Source organism: Xenopus laevis, chromosome 9_10S, assembly GCF_017654675.1.
Source record: "Xenopus laevis strain J_2021 chromosome 9_10S, Xenopus_laevis_v10.1, whole genome shotgun sequence".
Classification (NCBI taxonomy): domain Eukaryota; kingdom Metazoa; phylum Chordata; class Amphibia; order Anura; family Pipidae; genus Xenopus; species Xenopus laevis.
This window is the reverse complement of record NC_054388.1, coordinates 46,603,509-46,621,646: the sequence shown is the minus strand read 5'-3', so window position 1 is coordinate 46,621,646 and position 18,138 is coordinate 46,603,509. Positions and strand designations below refer to the sequence as shown.

Here is an 18,138-nt window from a genome sequence, read left to right as displayed (position 1 = left end):
AATATGATTTCCTTTTTTCTTTTCAATAATAAAACAGGACCTTGTACTTGACCCAAGTAAGAATTGATCCTTTTTGGAAGCAAAAACAAAAGGGGATGTAAAGGCAAAAAAATTAAATCCCATCTTTACTTTCTTTAATGAAAAAGAAATTCTATCTCCAATATACTTCAATTAAAAAATGTGTACTGTTTTTAAAAATACCTGACTGTATGCAGTGAAATTCCCACTTCGTTTTACTTGCTCTGACTGCTAGGAAACTTCAGACAGTCCCTAGCTGCTCATACTTTTAATCGGCAGGGGGAGGGACTTCCCAGAACTTGAGCAGCTTTGTTTGTTTCCCGGTAGAGCAGCCGGCGACCGTGTAGAGATTCTTATCAGTCTTGCTGTTATTGGCTTCTATGGCAAAAATGTAAAGGCCCCCATACTTGGGCCGATAACTAATGCTGACAGAGCACGCGGATCTCCTTGTGTATGGCTACCTTAACTTGTGCTGTTTTGATCATTTATGACGATCCCTAAGCGTAGCCTCCCAACAGTAGCACAGACCACACAGAGCTTGTGCATGGTCTTGCAAAGATGTTTAACAAAGTAAATTGATGACCCCCTACGGCCAACTTTGAAAGTATAAATCATTTGTTTAATTAGGCTTCTGATGCAGTAAGTTCATGTTTATGTTTAGTATACAAAATACAGCATTTCTAGCATTATTCTATTTTAGACTTTAGTTCCCCTTTAAGCATTCTGGATAACAGATCCCATACATATACAAGACTACACTTCTATACTAATAAAGGGACAGGGCACAATGGCCTACCTGCACCTCTATCTGTAGGTCCTTGTCCAAAAGTGCCCGCTTCTTTAAAATCTCTGCCTTGAGCAGCTCTTTGTGCTTAAACAGCAGGGCTGAGAGCTTGCTAGCATTCTGTTTGCATCTCTTCTGCTCTACACTCTCCTCACGCTTCCTCTTCTTCGCGGCTTGTTTTTCCTCCTTGTCAATTTTATCCAAGATGTGCTTCATTACTTGGTTGCACACAATCATCCTAAAAACACAAGTGACATCAGTGAGAGCTTGTAAAATCAAGGGCTACTTAAAGGGATTCTGGATTTTATAAATTATTTATTATAATATTGGTGTGTATGCAGCCATCTCGGGTTATTGCGTCTGATCCTGTGCTTTCAAAAAGAGCCAGTACAATAAACTGGAACTACTTTTGCTTTTAGATAGGATATTGTTTATCCTACTCAATAGAACGGGAGGAGTGGCAACTTGGGATAGCTGGACTTGGATTATTACTACTGAGTACTGTTCTCATACCTTCCACTAGCTGGGGCCCCGGAGCATTTTTAGCAGTGTAGGTGGCATGGAGTTATCTTGTTACCTTCTCATTTTACTGTTGATAGGCTGCTGGGGGGGGGAACCTGCAGTTTATCAGAGCCCAAGTCACATGGCTGAGGTCACCTGGGAAACTAACAACATATGTAGCCCCATGTCATATTTCAAAATTCAATTAAAAAAAAAAAATCTTTTTGCTGTTTTGAAAAATGGATTTCAAGGCAGGATTCTGGTGGAGAAGCAATATTAACAAATGCATTGTATGGTAGAATCCATTTAAAATTGTGAGCTAGTAATCCACAGTAATCAGAGCTCAAAATAACACATAACAGAGACAGGAATTAAGGATGCACTGAATCCAGGATTCTGCCTTTTTCAGCAGGATTCGGATTCTGCTGAATCCTGCGCGGCCAAACCGAATCCGAATATGCAAATTAGGGAAGGGAAATCGCATGACCTTTTGTCACAAAACAAGGAAGTAAAAATGTTTCCCCTTCCCATCCCTAATTTGCATATGCAAATTAGAATTCAGATTTGGTTCGGTATTCGGCCAAATCTTTCGCAAAGGATTCGGGGGTTAGGCCGAATCCAAAATAGTGGATTCGGTGCATACCTAACAGAAATATAATGAAATACTAATATAAATCCCTCCCATGCCCCCAAAGAGACATGCAGCACATTGACCCCATCTCCTACACTCACTTTGTGTGTAAGTATATGTGTACTCAGTGTGAACTGAAAACACTCACACTTCCAATCCTTCTAAGTAATCACTAGAAAACAAGCTAAACTCAGATGACTCGGTGAACAAAAATACTCTCTCACCTCTGATTCTCCTCCCGTTCCAGAGGAGACAGCGTCTTCTTCTGTTTTAAGTTCTCTATAGCAGCATTCTGCTTCATTAGAACCTAGGGAGAGTGGGCCACACAAGGTCTTTAAACCATAGATTTTCATTAAACAACCCAAATGGTAGTATGAAAGATTCTACTGCTCATCTGTATTAGAGAATAAATATGGTAGCTCCTATAAATATCATGACTACAGATATACAGAATGGAGTGCAGATCAAGCTACATCCTCAATGTATTGCCTTTGTTAAGGATAGTAAATTAAAGAGAGCCTTACTTGATAAAAAGCATATTTTCCTTTAATTAAATCGGCTTATGCACTTTTTAAGAATGATCAGCAATAAATCCCAAATTAATACTTAAAATAAAATGAAGCCGCTCCATTTGAAATGGGGATTGAAGAAATAACTAACAAATTTATAAAAGATGGAACACACTAGCCAAAAGCTTAAAATGACAACATCAAGGACCTTGAAAGAGAGAGAAAGACTGACTCTGCCACTTCTGCTATACCTCTTTACTTTATCCCGATAAGGTCAGTTTTGTATAACAAGGAGTATATATATATGTTTAACAGGAATAAAAAATGAATAACTTATATTCAGATCCATATTGCCAGTAAGAAGGTGTTCGTTTAAGTTACGCTTCAAGGGTAGGGAGGCCCTGAGTCCAACAGACATCTAAAGAGAGATGGATTTAAGAGTGAGCAACACAAAATCACCTTTTCTCTAGCAGAATTCTATGGGACACAGTGACCAGTGACCACGGGTATTGTGACACAAAAGGGGGCAGGCGCAAGGGCAAGATGAAGAAGAAAAGGTACGTTTCCACCAGAGGGCAAGGGCTTTTGTTTAGGGTATTACAAATTACCAGCAGCTGCATTGCCAGTAAATTTGTAATACCGGCCCCGGACTTGGCAGGTGTTTTACCAGCTAGGCCGGTAAAATACCGGCCTGGTGGCAACCCTAGCTGTTCCTGAAGTGTTGGGAGGGAGGAATCAGGAATTGGTTTATACAACTCCGGCCTTCAGTACCTTCCTACCAAAGTGGTTGCAGCAAAGTCCTGAAATTTGCAAAATTTAGTGAAGGAATGAATAGAAGCAGAAGGCACAGGAAGTGCAGATTCCCCTTGTACCAAAGTGGTTGCAGCAAAGTCCTGAAATTTGCAAAATTTAGTGAAGGAATGAATAGAAGCAGAAGGCACAGGAAGTGCAGATTCCCCTTGTACCATAAGCCTTAATCTGAAGTGGAGGAGACTTCCCATGAGCCACACATGCTCTGCAGATGGCCTCCTTGATCCAAGTTTTTTGGAAGTCCTTTTTTGGCTCCAGAAGGCAGAACAAAAAAGGAAGGAGATGGCTTAATTTCCTTTGTATGGGCTAAATAAAATGTTATTGTCAAAGAGCCACTTCCTTAGGAATGTAGGCAGAAGGTAGGGATGGCAATCTTCCTTTTAAAGTGGAAGGTGGAAATAGAAAATTAAAGGACATAACAGTACCAGTCCGAGTGGAAAAAGTAGGAAAGGTGCTTGGCATGAGAGGGGGCTAAATAAGTTCAGTTCAGACAACCTCCATTGCAATGAATAAGATGGTTTTGAGCGGAAAGGAGGTACTCCGCACCTGCTAGTTTTCCAGACTGTTATCTAATATTTCAGATGAATGTTTTGTATTCCTTCCTCTGCTTGGTCTGAAGGGAGCTCCCAGTCACGGAGAAGTTGGTTGTCCCTGAGTGAAGCTGGAGGGAAGTCTATGTCACTGCTCTTCTCATGAAGGACAGGAGCAGGTTGTTTTGTAGATTTGGACTTGGCGCCTGGACCTTCTTGGTCCAGTCGGTCAAGTAGTTTGTACAGACAGACTGCAAATTTGTGAACGCCAGGCCAAAGGCTGGTCAACTTGTTTGGGAGGAAAACTCAGTGTATAGTTTAGTACATGCATGAGGAGCACAGTGGGTCCTAGCGGGGGGGGGGGGGGGGTGCGTACGTGCTACCTTGGCATTCAGACATGTTAATATTGTCTTGTAATGCACTGTGTGTAGTTGAACTACCCTGGAGTAATGGGTTCCTCATCCCCCTCGTGCCTGCCCTTTGTACAGAGTGGGCTATTCCTTGGTTCCCCTTAAGTTGTTATTCTTATCTCAGGATGGCGAGCAGATGTCCTTGGAATGGTTTAAAGATTTTAACAGGTGAATGTGACTTTCTGGGTCTAACATGAAACTGGATCTGGAATAGGTGGCATGTGACAAATAAAATAGCACTGTAAGTGATGTGAATGATGTAGGAGGAAGCCTTGCATGTCACCTGGAGACTCCGTTGGGCTGGGGGCCTAGAGAGGCACTGTAGGGAAAGGGGGGAGAAGTGCCGGGAGGGGGAGCAAGAGCCCTACTAGCCCAGAGGGTACACACCCAGAAGCAACTTTTTATAGCTTGTAGGATAAAGTTGTCAGTTGCTGGACACCTCAGATCCTATATAGGTAGGGTCTGGCATGCTGTATGGCTTACTTAGTAGCCCCATCACAGATTATCCTGTAAAGGAGGAAGCCGTTCTAGAGTAACTCTTAAGCCAGAGAGCTCTGGGGTCAACGCCTAGTGCCAGAAAGACCTGGGTGCAGAATTCGGGTAGAAAGTAAAGAGGTCCTGTCACCTTAAGGGACACTAGTAAAAATGGACCATGTCGGGATAAGGTAGAGGGGAATAGCAGAAGGGGAAGAGTCTCTCTCTCTCTAGTGTCCTGTCTCCTAGTGGCAAAAGCTATACCCATGGTACCGGTGTCCCACAGAACTCTGCAAGAGAAAATTAGAGTGACAGCTCAGTGTCTCCTTCTCCATCAAAACAATAAAATATGATGTGGAGTCTCCTTCCATAGAATAACCAGTGTCTGAGAGCAGTATGGTTCCTTACCTGTTTCTGAACATCACATTGGCTGGAGGTATGAAGGCTCTGCTCTCGTTTCACTTCTAGCTGCTTTTTCTTTTGCTGTTGCTCTTTGAGCTGTTGCAGCCTCTGCAGCTGCTCCTGCACACTGGCCGCCTGCACAGCAACCACGTTCTGGATCTGATGTGCCTGAACTGTACCGGCCTGCTGAATTTGGAAGGGCAGCTGCAGCTTAATTTGCTGGGGAATTCCTCCTTGCTGTGCCTGTATCTGGGCTACCACATGAGACTGCAAGTGGGAGAGGACCTGCACCTGTTGCTGGAGCTGAGGAACAGTAATTACCTGGGTATGTGGAGGCTGAATGTGCAACTGTGCTCGGGAAGGGGACTGAACAGTCACTGCCTGACTGGCTGCAATAGTCTGCATGTGGCTCTGTGGTTGGGCTGGTGCTTGCAGATGTTGTACTGGTGACTGAATGTTGAAGGAAGCTGGCAGTGTCATATGAACAGTCTGTGGAACATGGTCTTGTGCCAGGAGTGCAGTCTGGGTCTGAGGCCGGCTCTGAATTGGTGACTGTGGTGTGACTTGTGGACAAGCCTGTGATAAGGAAACCTGACAGGAAGATTTTGTTTCAGGATGGCCAGAGATGGCTGGCTGAACTTCCATATGCTGTGAGGCATCAGCTGCTAAAAGTGTGTGCGGCTGCTGCAAGGGTAGATGTGTGTCAGCCTGTAGATGGGACAGGGACTGAGGGGTGACAGGAGTTTGTAGTTCACACTGAGATGCCAGGCTAGGCTGAGTAGAGGCTGGAGCTGGCACTGACACTTGAGCTGGCTGTGGAGAGGATGTTGGGAACTGAGCCTTAGCAACTGCTTCAGAGGGCACCAAAGCAGACTTTTCTTGGTCTAGGGCCAGTGGTGGGCAGGGTGGCTTGGAAGGGGCCAATGGAGGTGGAGGTTGGCTGTCCTGCCCCAGATTCTGAGAGGAAGGCTTCTGCCCAGACGCTGTAAAGAAAGCAAAAGCACGATTATATTAGACATCTGCTATAAGAAACTAAACAATTTAGAGCAAGGACAAGGTTAAATTAACCTAGTAGTAAAGAGTACTAACCCTGTTTCTAAAGGATTCAAATGATTAAATAAATAGGGTGTAACAGTACAGCTCTACAGAGGTCGTTTTCCATACACTTGTAAAATAAAACATCCTGCATCGAACCAATATATTAAAGCTGGCATGGGTTGTCCATTCCAAAACAACCAAAGGAGTGCATGGAACAAAGCAGAGTGTTTCAGGAATTAAAACACCCTCTCTGTGACAAACCATAAAAACATATGAAGGACACAATCTGTTATTCTGTCAATAAGCACCAAAAAAACAAAAAAAAACAAAACAAAACAATTTAGAACTTCTCTATGGACGTTTGGGTTCAAATATCCCCATTTTAACCTTATTTTGCAGAACTGGAGAAATACATCTACAGAAAAGTATAACTGCATCTCAGTGGTCCTAGCACAAAGCTTACCAGGTGAAAAAGCAGAAGGGGTTGACGTCTGGGTTGTGCTGGTTGATGAGGACACGGCAGGTAATGGAGTGAAGAGGAACCGCTGGATGGTGCCATTTGGCATTGCTGCCTGCATTAGTTGCTGCCCTGGGGTTGGTATGATGGTCATCCCTGGAGGAATCAACTGCAATTGGCCAGTAGTCTGTCCCTGTCCCTGAACAACAACAGTGAGGCTCTGTCCACCACCCTGTGAAGTGGATGCAAAATATGTGATACAAGTGTAGCGCTGGGAGACTATGTGTACAATTTCTATCACAAACACAAGCTGCAACAATGACAGTACTTAGAAATGCACACTCAGTGCAAAAGGTGCTACATAACAGTAACTGACCTGTCCTTGAGTAAGCTGGGTTAGCTGTGCCATTGTCAGCTTTACTTGTCCTTGCTGAGGTTTGGCAGCCTGAGGAGTGGTGGCCTGTGGCTGGGGCTGCTGTATGGGTGTGCTAACCTTCTGTGCCCCACTAGAAACTGTAGTCCCAGCAGCCACAGTGGTGGGGACAGGCTGGCCTCTTACAAGCTGGGTTACAACCTGCTGAGGGTGCCCTGTAAGAGAAAATCGGTATTCGTGCAATCTTATCCATGCCCCGTTGTGATGCCTGCTCATGTATTTTATCCAAACCAGACATACAGCCATTTCATAGAAAAATAAAGGATCTGCTTACCTGATGAAATTATCCCCTGCTGTACAACAAGTGGTGCCCGTATATAGCTTTTTCCCACTGGAGATTGCTGAATGGGGGTCCTGATAACTGTCACCCCTGGCCTTATCTGGGCCCCTGCAGTTATTACCTGTAAAGGAGTCAAATTCGGCCATTGTCTATTTGCTGTATTGAATGATTACTTAATTGCACAGTGCGAGGCATCAGACATTGCTATATAGCCAGTGTCAAAGTGGCCTACGAGGATTCCAGGAAAACTCCTGGTGAGCCCTACTGCTCAGCCAACCAATCACCTTAAATGCTTTACCAAGACTATTCCCCATTTTTATATAAAAACAAAGTGGAGAAAGCAAGAAAAAGTGTTTAAGAGAATAAAGAAATTGAGGGTAGAAAAAATTGAGCACCCCAGTCAGACACTATAGATTGGTTCATAGAATGAGACCATGGACTCCAAAATCCCTAACCAGATGTGCCCTTTCCCATCTAAAGTCATAGCAAATGCGCACCTGCTGGCTAGTGGTTGAAGCACAAGTAGTTCCTGGTGTACTCTGCTGAATTGTAACAGTTGCTGTTCGAGGCTGGAAGGTTGTAAACGTCTGTTGTCCTCCTGCATTGGTAGGAATGAGTCCTAATACTTTTTGTTGCACCTGAACTACTGCTTAATGAGAGGCAATGGGATATTAGGGAAAGGGTGAACACCAATTCATAAAGGACAACATTCCTTTCCAAAAAAAAAAGCCTTACCTCCTTGGGTTGACGGTACATTCACAGCAACCAGCTTACTATTGACTGGCAGAGGAAGCTTTGTCATGACTTTGCCAGCCATAGTAACTGGGCTGCCAGTAATCTGGTAAGCCTGGCCCGATGTAGTGATGGTAGGACTGGATGTAACCGTTGTGCTGGGGGCTGCAAACAACATTGTCTGGTTACTGTCTCAATAAAAGGTGTGCAAGACAAACACAGGCTTCCAAACTCTTAACAGGATAAGAGAGGTGCAATGGCAAGCAGCAGAAATATAAGGTCCATTTACCTGTAGTAGTCTGGCCTTGCTTAACCCAAGTTGCAAACGTTTGGTGAAAGTTCTTGCTCTGCTGAAATGTCACAGATGCTGGAGAGCTGACCTTTGTTGCAAGAACAACTTTGGTTCCAGGGGTGACAGACCCTACCATCAGTTTGTGGGGCGTGGAGAAAGAAGTTACAGTGCTGGTGGAGGTGTTAGATGTATTGCTCATGCAAGGTAGTTGCTTCTGCTGCTCCAGTCGTTTCTGTTTGAGGACATGTCAGTTCAGCTAAGTCACATTAACTCTACGTATATCAAAACCTTCCTTAAGTTGAAGGATAAATTAGATATTTTGTCAATTCTTTTAATTAAAATCTACATTCTTTTTTTATTATTATTATTATTTAAAATAAAATTTTGAGCTGAAATCCATTTCTCAAAAGAGCAAACAGATTTTTTTATATTCAATTTTGAAATCTGACATGGGGCTAGACATTTTGTCAATTTCCCAGCTGCCCCAAGTCATGTGACTTGTGCTCTGTTAAACTTCAATCACTCTTTACTGCTGTACTGCAAGTTGGAGTGATATCACGCCCTCCCTTTTCCCCCCCAGCAGCCAAACAAAAGAACAATGGGAAGGTAACCAGATAGCAGCTCCCTAACACAAGATAACAGCTGCCTGGTAGATCTAAGAACAACACTCAATAGTAAAAACCCATGTCCCACTAAGACACATTCAGTTACATTGAGAAGGAAAAACAGCAGCCTGCCAGAAAGCATTTCTCAGCCATCTTCCGGCTCTTTGGTAAATCGGAGACCGGCTAAGCGGCACATGCGTAATTGGAGCAATATGCGGTTTGCAACAACTGCGCGTGCGACGAAATTTAAGGAAATTGCCGAAGCGCCGCTAGAAGACACGAAGAGCCGGAAGATGGCTGCCATGAACTCCAATCCCAGAATTTGCAGGGGTAAGTAAAAGGTTAGGGGTATTTGCCTGGTAGCAGCTAGGCTGGGGGGGGGGAGAAGGGAGGGGGTCTATGTGGGGTAGGGTTTTTTTTTTTAATAAGGAGTTTGTTTCTCCTTTAAGGGCCCTACTAACAAACTAAGGGAAGACTGGATTCACTTATGCAGGAGGAGATTCCTGTCTGACCATGGGAAAGAGGAGCCAACAAGCAGAAAGTACATATAATTGCATATTTGTATCTGGACAAGTACTGGGGAAACTGGACTACTTTACACAGGCAGAAGCTCCTAATAAAAGCTCAGATGCAAAGTATAGCAATTAAAGGCATAGGGCAGACTATAAAAAAATTTTTTTGGGGGGTCAGGTCAAGACATTACACATAAAATGCAGATGATGTACATGTATGACCATTCCACATTTCTCCCAAATACAGACAAATGCCAAGCTTTTCTAACAGGTGGACCAGTTATCCCTGTCACCTGCTGAGTGGTCAAGCGCTGTTGCTTTAGCTGAGCCTCCACTTGGGCCTTCATCTCCTCTGACTTCTTCTGATCACTAACCTTAGCCTGCTGCTCCACAGACTGGACCTTTTCTTTCTCCAACCTACAAGCAGAGGGCACGATAATAACATATCTTGATAACTTTGTACATACAACCTATCCATATAATGCTAGGTTTGGTCTATATTACAGCAAACATATGGAATGTGGAACTGAATGTTACCTTTCTGAAAAGCATTTTATCTCCCATAACTCCAGTTCCTCCTCAGCGACCCAAGTCTCTAGAATGATAGGACCTGTCTGCTTAGGGATTACCGGTCTTTTGGGCCTCAATGCACTTGACCGAAGTCCCTTCCTCTGGGGGATAGGCGATTCTGTAAAAATTAGAAATAACAATATAGTTATCCAGAAATCTCCATATTACAGGAAGGCTACCTCGCATAGACTCCATTATAATCAAATAACTCGAATTTTTAAAAAAATATTTCCTTTTACTCTGTACCAATGAAACAGTACATTGTACTTAATTTCAACTAAGATATAATGCATCCTTATTGAAGGCAAAACAATCCAAGTGGGTTTATTTACATTATTTTTAGGTAGACTTAATCCCTTATCCGGAAACCACTAGGTCCTGAGCATTCTGGTTAAATGGTCCCGTGCCTGTATACAGAAAGAAGTCTAAGAAGAATGTTTAATGAGGTGGCACAAGTAAAGAGTACTTTCTTGTCTTGGTATTCATCCATTGGTATTAAGTGATTTAAGCATTATTTCATTCTCTTTTTGTTTAGCCAGTGTAATTTTTTTGCAATACTTGCATGCACTTCCATTGCTCGCTGGAGTTACAGCCACACAGCATATATTCCATGGACCTCCTCTTAGGACAAAATCCCCATACAAATAACTAAAAAGAGTGTGTCTTTGTAGACAAGGAGCAAGAAAAAACACACTGGCACACAAAGAATGTAATTGAAGGGAAACCCCTTCCCAATACTTTTTACTGCGAAAAGTGCAAATGCAAAGTTTCAGGGCTCCGCCCCTTTCTCTGCTTGAGAACTTTATTTTAGGCATAATAATTCTATAAGGGGTAGTAAAGAAAAAGAGAACCCACATACTGATGGACCATTCAGTAGCAATATTCCCCTACAGGTGAATGAATCCAATTATAGCAATTTGTGCTGGGTTCTCAATGATTTATTAGAAACACAGTATTAAAAACATTTAATAATGTGACTGGCAAGCCTACTATTCAAAAACCATTAACAGCTACAATAATAAACAATTGATGCACTTTAAAAAAGAAAAACTCGTATATATTGCTAGAGGTATGTTATCCGCAATTCAGAAAGCTCTGAATTATAGGAATGCCATCTCCCATAGACCCTATTATAAGCAAATAATTCTAATTTTAAAACTGTTTTTTTTACTCTGTAATAATTAAACAGTACCTTGTACTTGATCCTAATTTAGATATAATTAAGCCTTGGGGGTGTGGTTTGGCATCGCATGTAAGAGGACGCACTAGAGATTTGCTCTGACTCCCGATCCAAATATCCTGCAAATATCAGCGGCATCACCAAGCAAAAACGGAGCCCTGTGAGCTACTCTGGGAGCCCCTCTCGAGCACAGAAACGAGCCTCAGAGGTGGCAGCACGGCTTGAAAGGTTCAGCCGTGAGGCCCAGCAAGATCAAGATGGCGGCGATGGGCCCGACATTAATGAGATAGAAGAGTCCAAACCAGCATTACATTAACAGATCTTCTTCCCGAAATCAGATAGTCTAACGAAACCTGCACAATGCTGATATGTGCAAAAACAGAGGAAATAAAAGTGGAGCTCTCCATTATTAATCTAAATCTCCAAAAACTACGGGAGCGAACAGCCACGCTGGAACGCAGGGTAAGCTCAGTTGAAGATGTATGCAACCCATTACCGGAGCGCATCCAGCAACTTGATAAAGCAATACATACCTGTGCAAATAAGTCAGACGACCTGGCGAATAGGCTCCGTTGCAATAACCTTCGATTCATTGGATTTTCAGAAAAAGCTGAGGGAAGCTCCTCTGAAAACTTCATAGAATCCTGGTTGGTGGAAAAATTTGGGAGAGAGCCTTTTCATCCACATTTACTGTCGAGAAAGCGCATAGGATACCAACCAAGGCCCCAATACCAAGAGCGGCGCCAAAACCCCTCATCACAAGAATGCTAAATGCAAGAGACGGAGATCCAGCAATGGGGCAAGCCGGGAAATAAGGAGGCGTTGGCCTACAACACAGTATAGGTCTCCCTCTTTGGTGATTTCTCGGCAGAGATACGTCAGTGGGCCAGATTTGTGGATTGCAAGCGACGTCTGAGGGAGCTCGGTTATCAGTACGCAATGCTCTACCCAGCACGGTTGAGAGTGATATTGGATAATGCTTCGCTTTTCTTCACTTCGCCACAAGATCTCAGTGATTGGATCAATACCAAGAAAAGGAGGGTATCTAATGATCGTGGTCCGCTTTGGATGAGTAAACTACACTTAATAGCACCGGGAAGCTGAGAAGCCAGCACCAGGTTGTATAAGCAACAATAAGCAACAATTTCCCTGCTATTCCATGTCCCATTTAGTGCTATCATGCCTAGACTTTGCTTTCATGAGCCAGGGGATGCTCCAAAAACTTCACGATACAAAATACCTGGCATGGGGGGTGTCGAACCATACCCCTCTAGAAATCCTTCTGAAGCTGGAGCCGACTGTTGGCAAAACACGCTGGTCCCTTAACTATGCTTGGTTACACTTGCTAGATAATTACCAATCAATAGAAGATGAGGTGCAGGAATTTATGTCTGTAAATGAGCACACAGTTGACCATTTAGTATTGTGGGATGCACTAAAGGCATTTGTTAGAGGGCAATTTATCTATGAAATGAATACCTTTAAAAAGCAAAACAAGTTTATCCAAAACCAGCTAGAACAGGAAGTATGCAATTTAGAAACAATAGCCCTGGACCCAACCCCTGAAAATGTTAAAGCTCTCCAGATGGCTCAGGACAAATATGCTGAAATACTGAAGGATAAAGCGCAACACAGCTTCAATTTTATGAAACTCAATGTAAGGGAATGTGGGGAAAGAGCAGGCAGACTACTGGCCCACCTAGCTAGGTCACAAACATCCCCCCCCCAAGCAATAACCTTGCTTAAAATGCCAGTGGGAACGTTAACATCTGATCCCATACAAATCCAAAACACTGCTGCAGGAGCCGATGGTTTACCTATTGAAATATACAAAAAGCATGCCACTACCCTTGCTCCAATTTTACTTAAGGTATACAAAGAAGCAATCCTAAAAGAGAACCTCCCCACGTCAATGCATCAAGCAGCAATAACTCTCATCCCAAAACCAGGGAAGGACCAGGCATTACCAGAGTCTTATAGGCCAATATCATTGCTTACAGCAGATGTTAAGATCTTTGCCAAGGTGTTGGCTAATGGATTAAAAGGCATAGTTTCCTTACTGGTTGATGAAGATCAACTGGGCTTTATGCCAGGGAAGAAGGCTATTTTACAATCTTACAGCTGACCATACCAACTTAGGAAAAAGAGCCATTGCAGTGTCAGATATAGCTAAGGCCTTCGGCACGGTCGAGTGGCCGTATCTGTTGAAAGTCTTGACTGTTTTCGGTATAAGTCCAAAATTTCTATCCCTGATACAACTTCTCTATAAAGCCCCAGTAGCATCCCTTAGAATAGGCAATAGGGATACACCTCTATTTCCACTCACCGGAGGTACGAGGCAAGGATGTCCCCTGTCCACTATACCTTTGGCAAAGTCTCAGGATTACAGGTCAGTAAATCCAAATAAAATTTATTCTTGTTGATCCTCCAAACCCCCGGTGAAAACCTGACCAATTGTGAGCTTCTTATAGTAACCAAATTCACTTACCTAGGGGTAGACATTTCCACACCTATAACTTCAAATATAGACCAAAATATAAATCCGCTGCTTGGTTGGGTTACCAACAAGTGTGAAGCACAGGGCAACTTGCTGGTGGGTCCAGCAGGGCGTATTCACTTAATAAAAATGTTTGTACAACCAAAAATCTCATACATGCTGTGGCACTCTCCTAAGTCACCTCCAAAATCCTTCTTTAAAAATGTAGATGGAGCAATAAGAGGTTTTGTCTGGGGCTAGAATTGGACTGCCTCTTCCGAAATGCCCAAGACATGAAGGTGGGGTGGCTCTCCATGATTTCCAAATACTATACCTAGCAGCGCAACTTAAGTTTGTTCAATGACCCCGGAAGGCCCATGTACACCACTATACAACAGCTGGAAACAGCAGAGTAGCAAGCAAATGGAAGCTTGGCAGACACTTATGTGCAACCCTGAGGTCTGAAGGCAGCCTGATATGCCATGAAGCCAAGGCTGCATATGAGCTTGCCAAAAAGACCAGTCATAGCTCGAGTATAGACCCTGCTACCCCTCTTTGGGGCAATAAAACCCTTGGCAAACTGTCTGAAATAGTCCCCTCAGTGTTGGCCCCAGTGCGGAATTGTAAAAATTGGCGATATTTGGGGAGAATCTGCTATGAAACCCTTTCACACCCTGAGAAACCATTATAATTTACCAGCTGCCCAATGGTTAAGTTATAACAGAATACAAGTGTGTCTGGGAAGAAGGCATAGGCTCTCACCTTTAAAAATTAAGGAAGACCCATTGATTAAGCTAATCAAACAAGGTCCATTGAAATATAAGATCTCAGCTGTGTACAAACTAATCACCACAGTTAAGGCAAGCTCTGAAGGCCTTAAATGCAGATCGCTGTGGGAGAGCGATATAGGGGATCTCACAGACGCTCAATGGAATCTAGCATTGAGGGCTGCTGAAATACAGCAATATTGGGATGAGGTAATATGTCATACAAGCAAAGCCATTGATGTTCTGGTCGTAGCTGACCCAGTGCTATGTATTCTAGGGGTAATCACAACTCAGGATATGCTGGTGGAAAAAAAAAACAGCTGTTAACCAAGGCTTTATTCCAAGCCCAGAGACTTATTCCAAAAAACTGGAAAGCGGAAGTAGCTCCACCACTAGAGTCCTGGATAGAAGCAATGAATGAAACGTGCAAACTAGAGCACCATATACATATATAAAAGGAGAGGCAAACTCTCAACCTATGCAAGAATTTGGTCAGGTTGGTTTGCCAATAATGCTAATAGGGCAGAGGTATAGCAAACCACAACAGCTGAACTTTATTGGTTGTATATGTTGATAAAGTACAAAGACGAGTATAATGTACATGTCTAGTGTCAAATGTTAACTGCTAACAAACATATAATTCTTGCTGATCCATCCAATCTGTGAATTGGACTCAAACTGATTTATGCATTGCTATATTCTACTGTATTGCTTGGAATTTTCAATAAACTTACTTGAAACAAAAAAAAAAAAAAACAAGATATAATTAAGCCTTATCGGAGGCAAAACAACCCCACTGGGTTTATTCAATGTTTAAATGATTTTTAGTAGACTTAAAACATGGAGATCAAAATTACACAAAGTTCCCTTATCCAGAAGAATCTAGGTCCTGAGCATTCTAGATAACAGGTCCCATACATGTGCTTAAAAAACAGTCCACAGAATCCATATACAGTTGTGCTTAGAATAGCAGCAGTCTGACATCACTAACCTGATCAATCACTGTTTTTGGTAGATATTTCTACATGGCAAATAATAGCAGTGTTCATAATAATAATAATAATAATAATAATAGCTTGTTCCAAATAATTGCAGTATGGAGTTCAATTACTGAGGTCATTCATTCAGTGTCATTTACGGTCCTTATTTAAGGAAGGAAGGCAGCAAATGTTGTGCATGTTGGTTATAGTGCATTTCTCTCTGAAAATCTGAGTAAAATGGGTCCTTTCAGACAGACATTGTTCAGAAGAACAGTGTACTTTAACTAAAAAGTTGTGTGGAGAGGGGAAAACATATAAAGAACTGAAGCAAATGATAGGCTGCTCAGCTAAAATGATCTCAAATGTTTTAAAAAGGCAACCAAAACTTGAAAGATGTGGAAGAAAACGTTCATTCGAATAGATAGAAGAATATCCAAAATGGCAAAGACTCAGCCAATGATCAGCTCCATGAAGATGAAAGAAGGTCTAAAGTTACCTGTGATACTGTTACAATTAAAAGACGCCCATGTGAAGCCAAGCTATTGGCAAGAAGCCCCCACAAAGTCTAATTGTTGAAAAAAAATACATGTGCTGAAGAGCTTATAATTTACCAAAGAACACATTGACTGGCCTAAACAGAAATGGCCCAACATTTTGTGGACCGATGAAAGCAAGATTGTTCTTTTTGGGTCTTGTTTCTCATACTATGGTGTTGGGCCTATTTATCACATACCAGGGATCATGGATCAGTTTCAATACATCAAAATACTTAAAGAGGTCATGTTGCCTTATGCCGAAGAGCAAGTGCCGTTGAATTGGTAGTTTCAACAAGACAACGACCCCATACACACCAGTAAATGAGCAACACCTTAGTTCCAGACCAACAAGATTGATGTTATGGAGTGGCCAGCCCAATCCCCGGACCTTAATCCAATAGATTGGATGACATAGATGGGTGACATAAAAAATGCTGTTTCTGAGGCAAAACCAAGAAATGCAGAAGAATTGTGGAATGTAACAGGTGCCAGAAGTTGGTGGACTCCATACAACACAGATGTGCAGCAGATCTCAGAAACACTGATTATACAACCAAATATTAGTTCACAACTGTATAGGGGTTAAAAGCAAAGTTCCCAACAAAAATGCAATGTTCACAGCAAAATGATTTTATCATCAATTGTTGGCTGTTAGAGGATGAACATTGTGGGGACCATCTTCACAATTTGCATACAGGCAATATGAGATGATAAGGAACTAGGAGTGACTACTGTGGGGACAGTGTATTCCTGTATAGTGTGCTATGACGCCTCAAGTCTGGAAGATAATACCAGAAACAGATAGAGATGCAAAAATGTATCCAGTCAAATGCACATTCCAAAAGACCTCTCAGAGAATAACCGTGTGTATTATTAGGGAGTAGCAGCTCAGGGACTGATAGTTGTGAGTCCACACACACTTGCGCATGTATGAGCTGCACAGATATAGCCATTGCAAGTCCACTCCCAGAGTAATGACTCCAAACTGTCTCAGTATCAACTTCACTGAACCTCTTGATATACTTCACAGAATCTGAGTCTCAACCACGCTTAATGCAGCTATACTTGCCTCTCCCCACACAAAGATGGCAGTGTGTTCCACTCCTTAGCATTTCACTTATTTAACAATTAGCATATGGATTCCATTCAGGTTTAGGATCTGTTATCCAGAAGCCCATTATACAGAAAGTTACAGAATGGCCATCTGTAATTTTGAAATAAAAACTACATCATAAAAATCATGACAGAACCCCTTTATCCAATATCTAAAGCTGAAGGAGCTGATATATTTGATACATGGGAGTCTCAAATGAACAGGAAGGTGAATTATTTTTAATCCTCTGTAATGACCCACCCTGGTGGTCTAGTGGCCGGCTGGGTTGCCCGCCGCGTCTCCAGCGGGATGCCCGCTGCATGCTGTCTTCCTCCTCCTGGTAACTCTCTTCCGGATTTACGCGCCAGCGTGATGACGTCATTGCATCGCAATGGCGCAAAATTCTAAGTATTTAAAGGGGCTTTGAATGAAAACTCATTGCCGTTGTTAGGTTCTATTTGGTAGTCTCTAGGTGCTTATTTCTACGGGAATCCTGCTTGATCTCCTATTATTTGACCCTTGCCGGTTTGCCTGACTATTCTGAACTCTGTATCCTGACCATAGCCAACCTGACCTCTACTGACTATTCTACGCTCTCCAATCCTGATCCTAACCTGTCTGACCATTCTTCGAACTCTGCCTGCACTGACCCGGCCTGTCGGAATATTCTCTACTCTGCTTGTGCTGGCCCGGCCTGCCCAGCTATGTTATATTGTATGGCCTGTCTTCCAAGCGGTGTTGTCTTCCATCCAGTATCCTTGGTGAAACGATCTTGCCCCTTGCTCAGCCTGAACCTTTAGTTTTGCTCCTCCCTTAGTAAGACCTGGCGGCGTCCACTTAGCTGAGGGCTCCTCCCGAGCTGACAGGCGGCTGTTAAAGGCAGAAGCAAGAGCCGAGACCAGAGAACCTAGCATTGGTTCTGGATTTAGGGTGCCGAACGAGACATCCTCATCCTAGAGTGGCTTTGTTTTATTGCCTCCTAAAGATCCACAAGGGGTTGGACCATCCTCCAGGTGGCCCATTGTGCCAGGAATGGGAATGTCAACAGCACAGGAAAAACCATTGCATCAAAGGAAAGTGTGTAAATAACATGTATTAACAATATATTCAATTTATAA

The 18,138-nt window shown here is 42.8% G+C and overlaps 1 protein-coding gene across 9 annotated transcripts in view; it reads right to left on the bottom strand.

Moving 5' to 3' along the window:
* The window catches only part of bptf.S (bromodomain PHD finger transcription factor S homeolog), a 65,457-nt gene that overhangs the window by 17,998 nt on the left and 29,321 nt on the right, over window positions 1–18,138 (bottom strand). For 6 of the 9 annotated variants that reach the window (XM_018237651.2, XM_018237648.2, XM_018237650.2 and 3 more), the window contains exons 16-26: window positions 9,956–10,106; window positions 9,712–9,835; window positions 8,299–8,533; window positions 8,013–8,174; window positions 7,775–7,926; window positions 7,272–7,398; window positions 6,941–7,152; window positions 6,571–6,796; window positions 5,076–6,052; window positions 2,159–2,241; window positions 815–1,040 (exon numbers count right to left, since the gene is read on the bottom strand). In XM_018237651.2, the coding sequence (XP_018093140.1) occupies window positions 815–1,040; window positions 2,159–2,241; window positions 5,076–6,052; window positions 6,571–6,796; window positions 6,941–7,152; window positions 7,272–7,398; window positions 7,775–7,926; window positions 8,013–8,174; window positions 8,299–8,533; window positions 9,712–9,835; window positions 9,956–10,106 (2,675 nt within the window). The remainder of the gene's footprint in view (window positions 1–814; window positions 1,041–2,158; window positions 2,242–5,075; window positions 6,053–6,570; window positions 6,797–6,940; window positions 7,153–7,271; window positions 7,399–7,774; window positions 7,927–8,012; window positions 8,175–8,298; window positions 8,534–9,711; window positions 9,836–9,955; window positions 10,107–18,138) is intronic. The other 3 variants (XM_018237653.2, XM_018237656.2, XM_018237649.2) reach the window with 2 other exon arrangements.